General features: G+C 39.4%; 1 protein-coding gene across 1 annotated transcript in view; it reads left to right on the forward strand.

Annotated features, from left to right (window-relative positions):
* The first annotated feature begins 932 nt into the window (after positions 1-932).
* The window catches only part of LOC145039318 (uncharacterized), a 61,120-nt gene continuing 47,425 nt past the window's right edge, over positions 933-14,627 (forward strand). The window contains exons 1-2 of the mRNA XM_078987388.1: positions 933-1,368; positions 1,436-1,467. Of these exons, the coding sequence (XP_078843514.1) occupies positions 933-1,368; positions 1,436-1,467 (468 nt within the window). The remainder of the gene's footprint in view (positions 1,369-1,435; positions 1,468-14,627) is intronic.

A 14,627-nucleotide genomic window follows, 5' to 3' on the forward strand; every position in this document is an offset into this window, starting at 1 on the left:
CCTAGGATGAGATTAGCCCGTACTACTGAAAGCAGAGGATCTGTACTTGAATCAAGGACGGCTGAGATGAATCCAGCCGTCCTTGTAGTATATGTGATCCCTCGAGATATGATGAGTATTTTGATGTTTTGTATGATGTGTTTTCAGTATGGTGGTATTACACACTAGACCAGTTGGCAGTTCAGGCATCGGTGAGGGACAGGCTCAGGCTATGGATTCGGGAAGCTAGATGACCAGATAAGGGAGTTCATCTCATATGAGATCACGTGCAGTATTCTAGATCATACTCTTGTGATCTTAGGCACGATCAAGGAAGGTATTTTGGAGCTTATGGATGAGAGACTGAGTGCATTCCGCACCAAGGTGGCGGCCATGATGGGGTCGTGCATACTGACATTCAGGGAGTTTAGAGCTTGTGGAGCTCCCGACTATCATGGGGCTCGAGACCCCATTGCTAGTATCAGATAGTTGGCTGATGTCGGCAATGATTTCTGTACCAGCAGATGTCTCGAGGGGGACAAGGTCTGACTTGCATTCTGTCTTCTGAAGGACAGAGCATACGACTCGTGGGAGGAGGTTGAGCATGTTGTGGGTGACGTTTTCCTTGACACTATGAACTGAGTGATTTCTTGGCTAGGTTCAGAGTCGAGTTTGCACATGTGATAGAGATGCAGTAGCTTGCTAAGGAGTTCTAGGATCTCCAGCAGATGACTGAGACGGTGACTGAGATCACTGCTATGTTTAGGGAGAGGGCCCTTCTCATTCTGCAGTACATGGGAGACGAGGAGATGAAGAATGGCCCAATATCTTGAAATATTCTGGAGTGATATCCACCAGTTTGTGAGCGGATCTAGCTGTAAGAGGCTGGAAGATATGATTGCTAGGGCTAGAGAGAGAGAGAGAAAGAGAGAGAGAGAGAGTTGGATTTAGAGATGGAGAGGAAGAGGAAACCAGAAGGGGTTCAGACAGGGAGTGTGGGCAAGAAGCTCAAGGGGTCAAACCACAAACCTAGGAGCCAGCAGGGCCGCAGATGTTGTGGCAAATGCGGCAAGTTGCACGAGAGGAGGTGTAAGGTAGGAAGTTCAAGATGCTTTAAGTACGGCCGAACTGGAAATGTGAGTGGACATTGTACAGCTACTACCACCACCATGACAGTATCATATCTGATTTGGTTTCAGTGCAATCATAGGGGACACAAGCGGTCTCAGTGTCTGAGTTTAGCAGCAGCAGGGCAGGTGGTAGCACCCGCTCCTGCTACATTGAGGATTACAGACTGTAGTCAGGGCCAGTCAGAGGCACCTGTGGCGAAGAGCAAGGCCTCTCAGTTGACAACAGAGGAGGCACGTGCAACTCCCGACATGGTGACGGGTATGTATCTTCTCCTTATCTTTTTTATTTATACTGATTATTTCTTATGTTTATGTATTTGTTATAGGACCGTTCTTAGTGAATGATATATCAGCTTTGGTACTGTTTGATTCGGGATTTACCCGATCTTTTGTGTTGCTCGCGCTCAACAAGCGATTCTTAGGGGCTCCAGGGGAGCTGGATTACCCACTTGACGTAGAAATAGCATATGATAAGACCATTCGGGTCGTGAGGGTTCACCGAGGATGTACACTATAGTTTTTGATGAGCAGTTTTCTATGGATCTAGTCCATGTTCCCCTGCGAGGGAATAAGGTTATAGTTGGTATGGATTGGTTGAGCCCCAATGGGGGAGGGATCGATTACGAGCAGCAGCTTGTGAGAGTTCAGACTCCTAATGGGGGAGGGTTAGTGATCCAGGGCGAGACGTCGCAGGGTGGGTTGACCCTATGTTCAGCCAAGTAAGAGCGAGGCACTACCTTCAGCAGGGTTGTGCAGGTTATGTCACCTTTATCATGGATACACTAGATAAGGGTAACGAGACAGTGAATGATGTACCTATCGTGCGAGAGTACCCCGGACGTATTCCCAGAGGATTTTCCTGGGATACCTTCGGAGAGACAGGTTGAGTTCATGATTGACCTAGTCCGTGCCTCCCTGGTGCGGCTCCGATAGCCAAGGCACCATATCACTTGGCTCCTCCTGATATGCAGGATTTGTCTATGCAACTACAGGAGCTGCTAGACAAGGGATTTATTAGGTCGAGCTATTCGCCTTGGGGAGCCCCTATCCTGTTTGTGAAGAAGAAGGACGGGTCACATCGCATGCGTATATACTATCGGGAGATGAATAAGGTAAAGGTGAAGAACGATTATCCTCTCCCAATGATTGATGATTTGTTTGACCAGCTACAGGGTGCTTCTTGGTTCTCCAAGATTGATCTGCGATCGGGTTATCACCAGATGCGAGTCAGAGACAACGATGTTCAGAAGACAGCTTTTAGGACTCGCTATGGTTACTATGACTTTGTAGTGATGCCGTTTCGGCTCACCAATGCTCCTTCCATGTTCGTGAACCTCATGAACCACATGTATAGACCGATGCTAGATCGATCTGTGATAGTCTTTGTCAATGATATCTTGGTTTATTCCAAGACTCAGGAGCAGCATGAGGAGCACCTGAGGGAGGTGCTGGAGACTTAGAGGAGGGAGAGAATTTTCGCAAAGTTCTCCAAGTGTGAGTTCTGGTTGCGCGAGGTGGAGTTTCTAGGGCACCTTATCAACCAGAAGGGTATTTGGTTGATCCGGCCAAGATAGAGGTCGTGATGCAGTGGGAGGTTCTGAGGTCTCCAACTAAGATTTAGAGTTTTCTTGGTCTAGTGGGTTATTACCGGAGATTCATTCAGGATTTCTCCAAGATCTTTGTTTCTTTGACCCGAGTGACCAAGATGTTGGTGACATTTCATTGGGCACGTGAGCAGCAGGCAGCCTTCGAGACTCTCAGACAGCGGTTACATGAGGCACTGATTCTGACTTTGCTAGAGGGCATCGGCGACTTCGTGGTTTACTATGACGCTTCGATCACGGGCATGGGTGCATTTATGATGCAACGAGGTCACGTTAAAGCTTATGCTTCGAGGCAGTTGAAGCCTCATGAGGCGAACTATCTGACGCTTCCTCTATGGGGTTCGTTGTACCATTTAAACTAACCATCAAAGCTTGAGGTACCTCATGGATCATCCGAATCTGAACATGAGGAAGCGTCGGTGGTTAGATGTGGTGAAGGACTATGACTGTGAGATCCTTTATCACCTGGGCAAGGCCAATGTGGTAGCCAATTCCCTGAGCCATAAGGCAGTGGTAGCCTTGATTCAAGACATATGTCTGAGGATGACAATGATTACCCCATTAATAGAGCAGATTCGAGAGACGCACGTCGAGAGCCTGAAGGAGGAGCACCGGAAGTGTGAGCGAATCATAGGCCAGGTGGCCTCCTTTGATTATGATAGTCATGGGTTGTTGACCCTGCATGTGAGGCTCTGGGTTCCATATCGGGGCGGAGTATGATAAGTTTGGATGGATGATGACCACAAGTCGAGGTTCTCCATCCATCCCGGGGCAACAAAGATGTATCGGGATCTTCGCCTTGATTACTAGTGGCCCTACATGAAACGGGATGTAGCATGGTACGTAGCGCGGTGCTTGACTTGCAGGAAAGTCAAGGCCAAACACCAGCACCCACATGACAAGATGCAACCGTTAGACATTCTCGTGTGGAAATGGTAAGATATCACTATGGACTTCATCACGAAGCTTCCCAGGAGCGCACGTGGAGTAGATTAGATATGGGTCATCGTGGATCATTTGACTTAGAGTGCTTATTTTATCCCGATCCAAGAGAGTATATTGGCCGAGAAGTTGGCCAAGATCTACATATATGAGGTAGTGGCATGACATGGAGTGCCTGTTTTGGATCTGTCATACCGGGTTGTTGGTTTCACTTCTAGATTTTGGAAGCGATTTCACGACGAGATGGGTACTTGTCTCCACTTCAGCTCCGCTTTCCACCCTCAGACAGATGGGCAGAGGGAGAGGACAATTCAGACTCTCGAGGACATGCTGCACACATATGTTTTGGATTTTGGTGGCAGTTGGGATACATGTTGGATTAGGTGTCCAAGCCCATAACTATTATTGGTACGTACTTGACCCAATTATGAGCATGGTCCTTTTGGGTTGCCTTCACTCATGCAACTTGATAGGATGAAGGGAGGAGAGAGTGTAGAATTTATTATATGAATAATAAATTTGTACTGAAATGGTTTTGTTAATATATTACAAGATTAATATATTATTTGGAAAACATATTATTTGATTAGTATTGATCAGAAATTAATTTCGAATTAATTTGGTGATCAAAAAAGACTGATTAAATAATTGGGGACTGATCTTGAAACTATATGATAATTGTAATTTGGGCTGTGGACTCCTTGTAGAAGAGATGGATGACTTCTATGGGAAGCCCATAAGAAATTCATCCAAGGGGTCTTCTAGAAGGGTTCCTTGGATTCTTAGGGCCTAAGTAGTCATCTTAGGGTTTACACCTAAAACCCTAGTAGCCAGAAGTATAAATAGACCCCATAGGTAAGGATTTTCGGTGAATGCAAACTTCTAAGAGAAACCCCAACCGAAATCCTTCCCTCTCCTAAGTCATCTTGTTGCAAGAGTGCTTGTGAGTCCATTAGAGATGCAACATTTGACGCACTAGGCTTTTAGAAGTCAAGATCAAGAAGGATTATGATTGTTATTGCTACATAACAATCAAGGTAATGTTTATAACCCTAATCATATGTGATTTTCAGATCTATATGCTAGTCATTAAGGTTTATTGCTTTAATTTCATGCTTCAACTTTAAAAATTCGTAACTTTCGCATACGAGCTCCTGTTTTCGGCGTTCTTTATATCTACACAAAGGTGGGAACCTACTCTACAACTTTCGTTTAGACTTCGTAGGCTAATTTTGGCTCGATTTTAAGTTTTATATTATCAACGTGCCGAGATAGGATTGGTCCGTTAAATCCTCATAACTTCTTCATCCAACATCCGTTTTCGCCCATCTTTTTCTCATTACGCTACTCTTAACGAGATCTTCGATTCTCGTTTAGTTCGTGTCGGCTAAAACTCACTCGATCTAATATTCGAATTTCGGGTTGTACACTGTTATTCCGAAACTTCGAAAAATCGTAACTTCTTCATACGAAGTCAGATTTGGGCATTCTTTTTATCGATGTTCTTAGTTTAACATATCCTACGACTTTTGTTTAGATTGCTAAGGCTAAAAAGTCTTCTATCGTAAATTCACTATTTACGTCTCCCGGTGTCGTGCCGGTTTTGCTGTAAAAACTTCAGCGGGCCATAACTTCTTCGTTATAGCTCGGATTTCGGCATTCTTTATATGTACGGAAACCTTGAGACATATTCTACAACTTTATGTAGAGATATCGGGATTATGTCACACTTTAATTTTGACGCTCATTTTTATTCTTTATTAATTATACATAATTAATTAATAAACACATAAACACACATAATTCACATAATACTCAAATATTTCATATTTATTACTAAAAAAAGAGTTACAATAGTTGACCTAGACTATTACATTGACAAAAGTGCTTAGCCCTGAAACCCGGGCGTTACAGATAATTAATGAATACATAATGATATGGTTTAAGTTTAATCAAATTAAAGGTTTAATTTATTAATAGATAAACCACTTAGTATTTTAAATGTATAAAATAAACCCTTATACTATATAAAATAAAGTGTCTAATATGTTATATATGTATAAGTAAAAGGTCAGTCTTACCGTTAGTAGGTCTCATTCACGAAGCTGCTCTATAAGGGGTGTTTAAGGAAGCGACTTGTAAAATGACCGTCATTAGGTATCCACTCTTACCCACCACACTCTTGACTAGTGGAGGGTCGTTAGCCGAATGGGTAGGATAGGACACAACCTTTCGTTATAAGTATAATGAAATACGAAGTAACTAAACACTTTTATAAATTCCCAAATGTTAGTTACTTTAGGAAAAATGTGAATTTGGTGCTAATCCATTAAATTGCACATTGCACCTTGTTGGTCGTTAGTGGAGTGTGTATGGTTAACCGACATACTAATATGGGACCAATGAAGGATGGTAATGGGTAGCTCGTAGATTATCATAGATCAATGGAGTGTGTGCTTTTAACCAGCACATTGATTAAGTGATAAACCTCTTCGAGAGTACCAAGCTAATTTGCATAGTTATTCAGACCTTGTTTGTGATCCTCGGCATCCCAGTCGTAAACTTAAAGGGCATAATCGATATTAAACATGCCATTGAAATGTCCAATGAATCTCAAAAGATCTAGGAGTTTCAATTCATTTAAAACTAAATTTATTTTCATTTTTCATGGTGGAAACTGGTAAATCGTAATTTACCTACCTTCAAATATTCTGCAATTGGATTACGACATCTCTCTTCCGAATTGTAGAATATTGTGTTGGGTCCTAGCCTTAATATTTCATTTGTGTGTTATAAGAATTAAATCAACTGACTTGAATTTCTCCCATTTTGTAGATGTCAAAATCTAACAACTATGGTCTTCCCGAATCCTTTGGAAAAAGCTTTCCACATGAAGATGATATTCCATGATTGGATCATGGAAATGAAAATCATGATTCACTTCCTCCACCTTCTCCAATAATTCTCCCTAACCCACATGTTCAAAGACTTGAAAAGTTCAAGGTCACTCAAGCCGTATTGGCAAGTAAACACGAAGATGGAAAGTCTATATGTGCTCACGTCTTGGAGATGAAGCTGCATATTGACAAGTTGGGAATGTTGAGTGTCGATATCTCAAGGAAATTGGTTGTCGACTTGGTTCTTCAATCACTTCCTAAATCATATTGTGAGTTCATTAAAGATTACTATATGATGGACCACGACGTGACCCTCATTGATTGTATCTATTTGTTTATTGTTGCTGAATCAGCAATGATTTGGCGCACTGGTAAAGCAAATTTGATTGGTAGATCTACTTGCCAAGTTGCCATGGACATAGGCAATGACATGGATATCCCATAAATGATTTCTTCTCCTATAGGAAATAAATTGGGCATGGTCAAAAGTTTTGATCATAAGAGAAAAGCCAGTTCTGAAATAGCTCCATGTGCAAATGCCAAAGAGTCCATTTGTTTCTACTACCAAGAGAATGGGCATTGGATGCAAAGCTACCCTATTTACCTAAAAGATCGAAAGGATGGGAGAGTCAAGATGTATGTCTCTGCTACATGTAAATTCACTATCTAACTTTGATTGTGAAGAAATGGATTTTGTTCGCATGGTTTGATGATCGGATTTTTGAGCTGCTATTTAAGAGTTAGGATAGATTGCTTAGGAATATTTAGTAACATAGTTTTCATTTGATATTGCATTTTAAGGACAAGTTTTTCTGCCTTTTATAAATAAAATAAATTCTGACTTTGTCTTATTTATATATACATCCTTGCAATGACTTTTCTGAAAATTGATGTTTGTATATTTCTATTGTTAGCAATATTGAAATGGATGTGATTCTTAGTTGTGTTATTTGTGGTAGTGTCGGAAATTTACCAAATAAGGAAAGATTCTCATTACCCAAGTCTCAATTGGATAGAAACTTGGAATCATGCGACTTGCATTGTATGATAAATGAGAACCTTCGTCTTTGGGAAATTGAGACTAATTCCTTGTTCACATATGAATATAAGTCAAGTGAAGGACTAAAGGATCTAGGACGCATTGTTGTGCACTAATCAGGTCCACCACAAAGAACATCAAGACTATTCGTTATGACTTACTAGAAAGTTTAGTAAATATGGCTATGCTTAAAAGTTTAAGTGTGATTCTGAATCCTTGGAAAATTTTCAATGAATAGCAGAACGACTAAGAAGAATCAATTAGGCAGAAAGATAAAAGTTTCTCCAATCTGAAAATAAGGGAGAGTACTTTAGTATCGTGTTTTATGATTGTCTTAGTGATTATGAAACCATATCACAATTAATCATCTAAGAACATCCTAATGCACTAGTATGGTCAATAAGAGGAATCGGGAATTATTGAAATGGTTAAATCAAGAAGATGAGTCATACTTTGTTCCAAAATCAAGTCATAGAGTTGTACTCCAAAATTGTGTATTGAGTGACATGTCTTAAGTAAGTATATGACACATCATCAAAATGTGGAGTGGAAAGGTTCTTACTCATGTACATATGAAATTGGTAAGTTGTGATGTTTTTTGATAAGACAAAGACCAACTAAGACCAATCGTGTGTTATATTTTTGTCTCGATAAGAATCCGCACTAACTCTTGAATATTTGGTTGTCAAGGAATGTTCCTTAACAAGAGAATCTTATATGTAAAGAGGTCAGTGGGAATCTTAATGTTCTTGAAAAGTTTCAAGAATTAATCAAGAATAAACCTATTAGTGATCACTAGCACACAACTTGAGGATTGTAACCTATCGTGTTGACAAATTCTTATTTCTATGCCCATTACAGTTAAAGTTGAATATGCATGTGAGTTCTATGAGTTCTCATTTGATTGCATAAGGCAAAGCACATTGATCAATGAAAGTGCATTGGCCCATGAGGGTGAGCTGCTCAATAAGTTGGAAGACATGGTAGGCCCTTGTGCTGCCAAGTGGCAATAAATTAAGATTAAACGAGTTCAATCCATATGAGTTTGAAATTGTCATAAACATTGTCTTATGATAATGGTTGGAAATGAAAGATTCAGATGGATAGGAACACATACACTATAAAATCTAAATGACAAGGTTTCTCTACACTTCATGAAGATGATTGTGAGGAAACACTTTCACTAGGAAGATTTTAAGGAGATAGCAAATGTGTATATTGCATTCTCAAATTCGATTATGATTACGGCATACCTCTTCATAGTTCAAGTTGTGAGAAATTGCAAATGGGTATGAACATTTAGGACTTATTGCTATAAGTTCTAGAATTGTTCAGACACACATATGAGTTATCTAAGGAAATGTGTATGAGTTTGAGAAGCTTAGATAAAGACTTATCAAAGCATCTCATATCAGAAATATGAACTTTGGTTAAGAAACTCAATAAGTATCGACTTCTAGAAGTCCAACTAATTTCCGAATACATGTCAAAGCTAGTGGGAGCATAAGTGTTATGCTGGTAAGAAAATAATTCTCATGTTAGTGGGAGCATGATTATTATGTTGCAAGTTAGAAATATTAAATATAGAAAACAAAACTTTTAATTCGCAAAGTTGTATAGGTTGAAAATTTGTTTTTCTATAATTAAGGAAGTGGAATTATACTTCATTTCAAATCTAAAAGCTTAGATCGAGAAATTTCAATCAAATTTAATCAAAGGACATATATGAATGTTATGATGAAAAGGTTCAACATAAGGAAATTGTATATATGGAAATATTATAGTAGGAAACTGGTAAAGTATCATGTCTTTATGTAAGATTATGTATCATATCCCATATGCTTCGGGTATAGGATCGATTGCATATGTTGTAATATTTGATCATTCTAATTTTCCAAATGCCGAAAAAGGACCAGATTCGGATATGACTAAAGTAAGTTAAACAACTGTCAAGGACGATCTAAGGATTCGCTAAAGATTGGTCACTTGTGGGCAGTTGGAAGTATAGTATTAGATGGACCATATTGACATTATTGTGAATAGATAGGATTCCGTTAAGAATGAGTTGTCATATAGCAAGAAGGATGTTCAAAGGAATGTACTTTAAATTTGAGACTTCATGTCTATGGAGTTTTCTTGTAACAATCTCCAATAGAGCACTATGTAATTTCATTAGCAAAGTCTTGGTGACTTTGGTGCTATGTCATTACAAAAGGATCATTACATGATAGTTTAGAATCTAACACATAGAAAGAATTTGGTATAAGGATTTGAAATTGTGAAATGAGCATCATTGGAAATGTGTTCAATTGATCTATCTCACAAAGTAAGGACCATAGGTAAACATATTGTGCATGCTTGGAGCATGGGATGACTATTGTTTTGATTCAAGTGTTAAGTTGATTAACCGAAACATTATACAATGAATAATGTGTAATTGATATGTTATTTAAATAAAAGGTGTTTTATTTATACTCAAAGTGTTGAGGCCATATTGGATTCGATTATTCTTGTGTTTCACTTCGCATGTTTTGTCTTCCAGAATAACTACGATATTCAAGCATCCACAGTGAATCATACTTTAGAAGTAGGTAATGATGTAAGACTGTCATGAATCCGAATGTAGATTGTCTAAAGCGTTTAAACATAGCAAAAGTCTACTGCAGTGTTCATGAGTGCTCAAGAAATAAGATTTAAGTAGTGGATTAAACCCACGGTCATGTGAAACACTTCATGGATTTTATCATGAGTGACAATAATATCTTATATTCTTCAAATGGAGACATATAGTTGTTCTTTACAAGTCGGCTGCATATTGATAATGCGTAAACGCACCTGTAATTTGGTGTTATAAAACGTATTGTTGTGTGTGATTTGATGAATAATAGTACATGCATAAGAGTCGAAGTTTATCCGTTACTTTTACCCTAAGAGGATAAAAGCGATATATGTGGGCCCCTCGATGATTAAGTGATGACACCCTAAAGCACTTAGCCAACCTGGACTAAGTTGATCTGTTCAATTGTAGTCTGTTGTCAGTCATCATAAATTGGAAATCAGGAAACAACACATAGACAGAGAGAATTATTATAATCCATGTCTCATGTCTATACGATATCTAGAATGGAGGAATATTAGATCCCTGACGCAGTGCTGATAAGATCAGGGTTCGACAACAACTTTTAAAAGCTACGATTGCTAATTAAGTTCTGAAGTCGTACTTGCAATAATAGTTACTAGACTTATCCAAGTAGGAGACTGTTGGATTAGATGTCTAAGCCCATAAATATTATTGGTATGTACTTGACCCGATTATGAGCATGGTCCTTTTGGGTTGCCTTCACTCATGCAACATGATAGGATGACAGGAGGAGAGGGAGTAGAATTTATTATATGAATAACAAATCCATACTGGAAATGGTTTTATTAATATATTACAAGATTGATATATTGTTTGGAAATCATATTATTTGATTAGTATTGATCGGAAATTAATTTGGAATTAATTTGGTGATCAAAAGAGATTGATTAAATAATTGGGGACTGATATTGCTATTATATGATAGTTGTAATTTGGGCTGTGGACTCCTTGTAGAAGGGATGGACGAATTCTATGGGAAGCCCATAAGGAATTCGTCCAAGCCTAAGCAGTCATATTAGGGTTTACACCTAAAACCCTAGTAGCCACAAGTATAAATAGACACCATAGTTAAGGATTTTTGGTGAATGAAAGCTTTTAAGAGAAACCCTAACCGAAATCCTTCCCTCTCCTAAGTCATCTTGTTTCAATAGTGTTTGTGACTCCATTAGAGGTGCAACATTTGAGGCACTAGTCTTTCGGAAGTCAAGATCAAGAAGGATTGTGATTGTTATTGCTACATAACAACCAAGGTAATGTTTCTAACCCTAATCATATGTGATTTTCGGATTTGTATGCTAGTTATTTGGGTTTATTGCTTTGGTATTCATAGTTGTATGTTCATTATAGAAAAACCTAGATCAAAGCAATTATGGTTGCATGTACACCATACGATTGATGTTATGCTGAAAACCTAACAACTACCACGCCAGCATAGATCGACCTCCTTTTGAGATGCTCTACGGGAGGAAGTGTAGGACCCCAATATGTTGAGGCGAGGTCGGTTAGAGAGTCATGGAGAATACCGAGGTAGTACTCAAGACTATAGGGAGGATCTAGCAGGTCCAGAGCAGGCTATAGGCTGCTCAGAGTCGGCAGAAGAGCTATGTCGATAAGCAGCGTTCAAACTTGGAGATTCAGGTGGGTGACATGGTTCTCTTGAAGGTGTCACCATGGAAATGTGTCATCCGGTTCAGCAAGCGGGGCAAGCGGGGCCCCAGGTACATCTTCCCTTTCAGGGTTATAGCCTGGGTGGGCAAGGTGGAGTATCAATTGGATCTTCTAGCAGAGCTCAGCCAGATCCATAACACTTTTCATGTTTTGCAGCTACGAAAGTGCTTGGTGGACGACTCAGCGATTGTACCATTAGAGAACATTCAGGTTGATGACACTTGAATTACATCGAGAGATCGGTAGCTATTCTCGACAAGAAGATGGAGGAGCTGAGGAAAAAGAAGGACCAGCTAGTAAAGGTATAGTGGTAGCATCGTAAGGGCTCAGAGTGGACTTGGGAGCCCGAGGAGGAAATGAGGCAGCATTACCCGGAATTGTTTCCCATCGCAACACACTTTGAGGATGAAGTTTAAGACAAGTGGGGGAGAGTTGTAACGCCTAGTTCCAGATCCACATTTACATAATAATTCATTCATTTTTATAAAGCAACTCGATGAGTTGGTATCCCCAAACTCATCGAGTAGAGGCTAAAAAGGGATGCGGGTTTTAAGCAATCTACTCGACGAGTTGATAGCCCCCAACTTGGCGAGTAGCGCTGCCATAATGAAACCCTAATTTCAGGGTTTTGCACCCAATTTAAGCATCTTAATCACCACTTACTGGCCTCATTTCTAGCCTCCAAGTCCCAAACCCTATATTCAGAAACCCTAATGCAATTTTGAGCTTCTGGGCCATTTTTGAGTGAAACCTTGTGTGTTTAGAAGCTTGCAAAGGAAGGAGAAGCTTGGAGATTCAAGTAAAAGATTATAGATCCAGAAATTTCATTTCTTCCACATATTCTCTGGTAAGCAAGTCTCATGCTTTCCTAGTGGCTTTTTAGATATTTTTATCATCATTTTGTGGGGTTTTTGGTCCAAGAATCTTGACCTTTGGAATTTGGACGTCCCAAGTGAGCGAACCATCAGATATGGAATCATAGAGGGTTGGCATAAAGGTGTAAACTTTATTACCACTGAATCTCCATGCAAGTCATAGGGTGTCATTTTGGCCTTTTAAGCTCCAAAAGCCCATGCATGGATGAAAGGTGGAAGCTTTACGTGTTAATGGAGTGTTTTGGGTCTAGATCTCTATTTGTGTGCATTTGTTTGGTGTATGGATGGCTTGTGGACCAAGATCTAGGTCCTAAAGGGTTAGGGTTTGAGATAAACCCATGAAGTAGAGTTATTAACAAGTAAAGTTGGAAACTTTACCCTTAAAAGGATGTTTTCAGTATGCATGAGAGATAAGAAGATTAGATATGAAGAGTAGAGGCGTAATCCATTAAGAAGGCCCAAACAGACTAAGAAACTCGTCGAGATCATAGAGGAACTCGACGAGTTGAGTCGGTTTGTCCCGATTCTGTACCAGATAGAAATCGACGAGTTTGAGGAGGGACTCGACGAGTTGACTCGTTTTATCACAACTACAAGTAGCAAGGGAACTTGGTGAGTCAGGGGGTGACTCAGCGAGTTAGATCGTGATTTCAAGATTTTTGATTTATAGAACTCGACGACTTGATGGTCAACTCGACGAGTTGCTTCAACCAAGAATGTTGACTTTGACCAGGGGTAAAGTAGTCATTTTACCCTATGAAAGATTTTGGATATTGATTAAGTGTTATTTTAATGATGTTAGTTGGGGAGTCTCGAAAACAATCGATAAAGATTATTTACCGAGAGATTCAACAACCAGCTTTGTGAGGTGAGTTTTGATGGGTTTTGAGCATTCTAACACTTCCTAAGTGTACATGCAACCCTAATAACCTTGGATCTATGTTTGTCTAATTGTCATGCAAAGTTGAATTCCAAGGTTATATTCCTATCTAGCATACATGGGGAACAATTTTAACATAAAGCATAGATAGAATAACTTACCTTGTTGTTGTTTGTGTTCCTTGAAACCTTGTGAGCCTAGCACCCCAAGTGTGATGCCTCAAATGCTTCACACAACACCAAATGCTCTTGGAAGAACTTATGAGAGAATACTCACTTCTTCAAAATCGGCCAAGCCCTCTTGATTCTTAGTGTAGCCGATTTTGGGTGGAGAACATGTTACTTATATAGTGTTGACACATCTAGGGTTAAACCCTAATGTGTCATGACTCTTCATTTCCATGACCCATGGGTTTGTAACTCCCATGGAGCATCCATGGAGCATCCTATGGGTGGAACCCAACTTGATAGTCCATGGAGCCTTTTAGCCCACTATACAAGATATGGATGATTTACATAATCAACCCATATATTTAATTAGTTGTCTTTTGATCACTTAATTAATTCTAAATTAATTCTTGATCAAACTAATCAAATAATATTATTAATATATTAGAACTTATAACATATTAATAATCTCCAAGTGTTATTTCTCTCATTTAGTCTATCCAATTGCATGGTGCCATGCAACCCAAATGGACCATGCCAGGTCGGGTCAAGTACATACCAGAAATAGTTATGGACTTAGACACCTTATCCAACAGTCTCCCACTTGGATAAGTCTAATAACTATTACTGCAAGTATGACTTCAGGAACCGATCGGCAATCGTAGCTCTTTTCAAGGTTTCTCGAAACTGAGAAAATGATGGTACGCCATTTAAGATAAGTGATCATATAATCCTCTGTTCTAGATATCAGTCGGACAAATACATGGAACAATGTCTTACTTATTGTCCAACAATTTGTTTCCCG

Source organism: Lactuca saligna, chromosome 4 (genome assembly GCF_052625555.1).
Source record: "Lactuca saligna cultivar CGN05327 chromosome 4, ASM5262555v1, whole genome shotgun sequence".
NCBI lineage: Eukaryota > Viridiplantae > Streptophyta > Magnoliopsida > Asterales > Asteraceae > Lactuca > Lactuca saligna.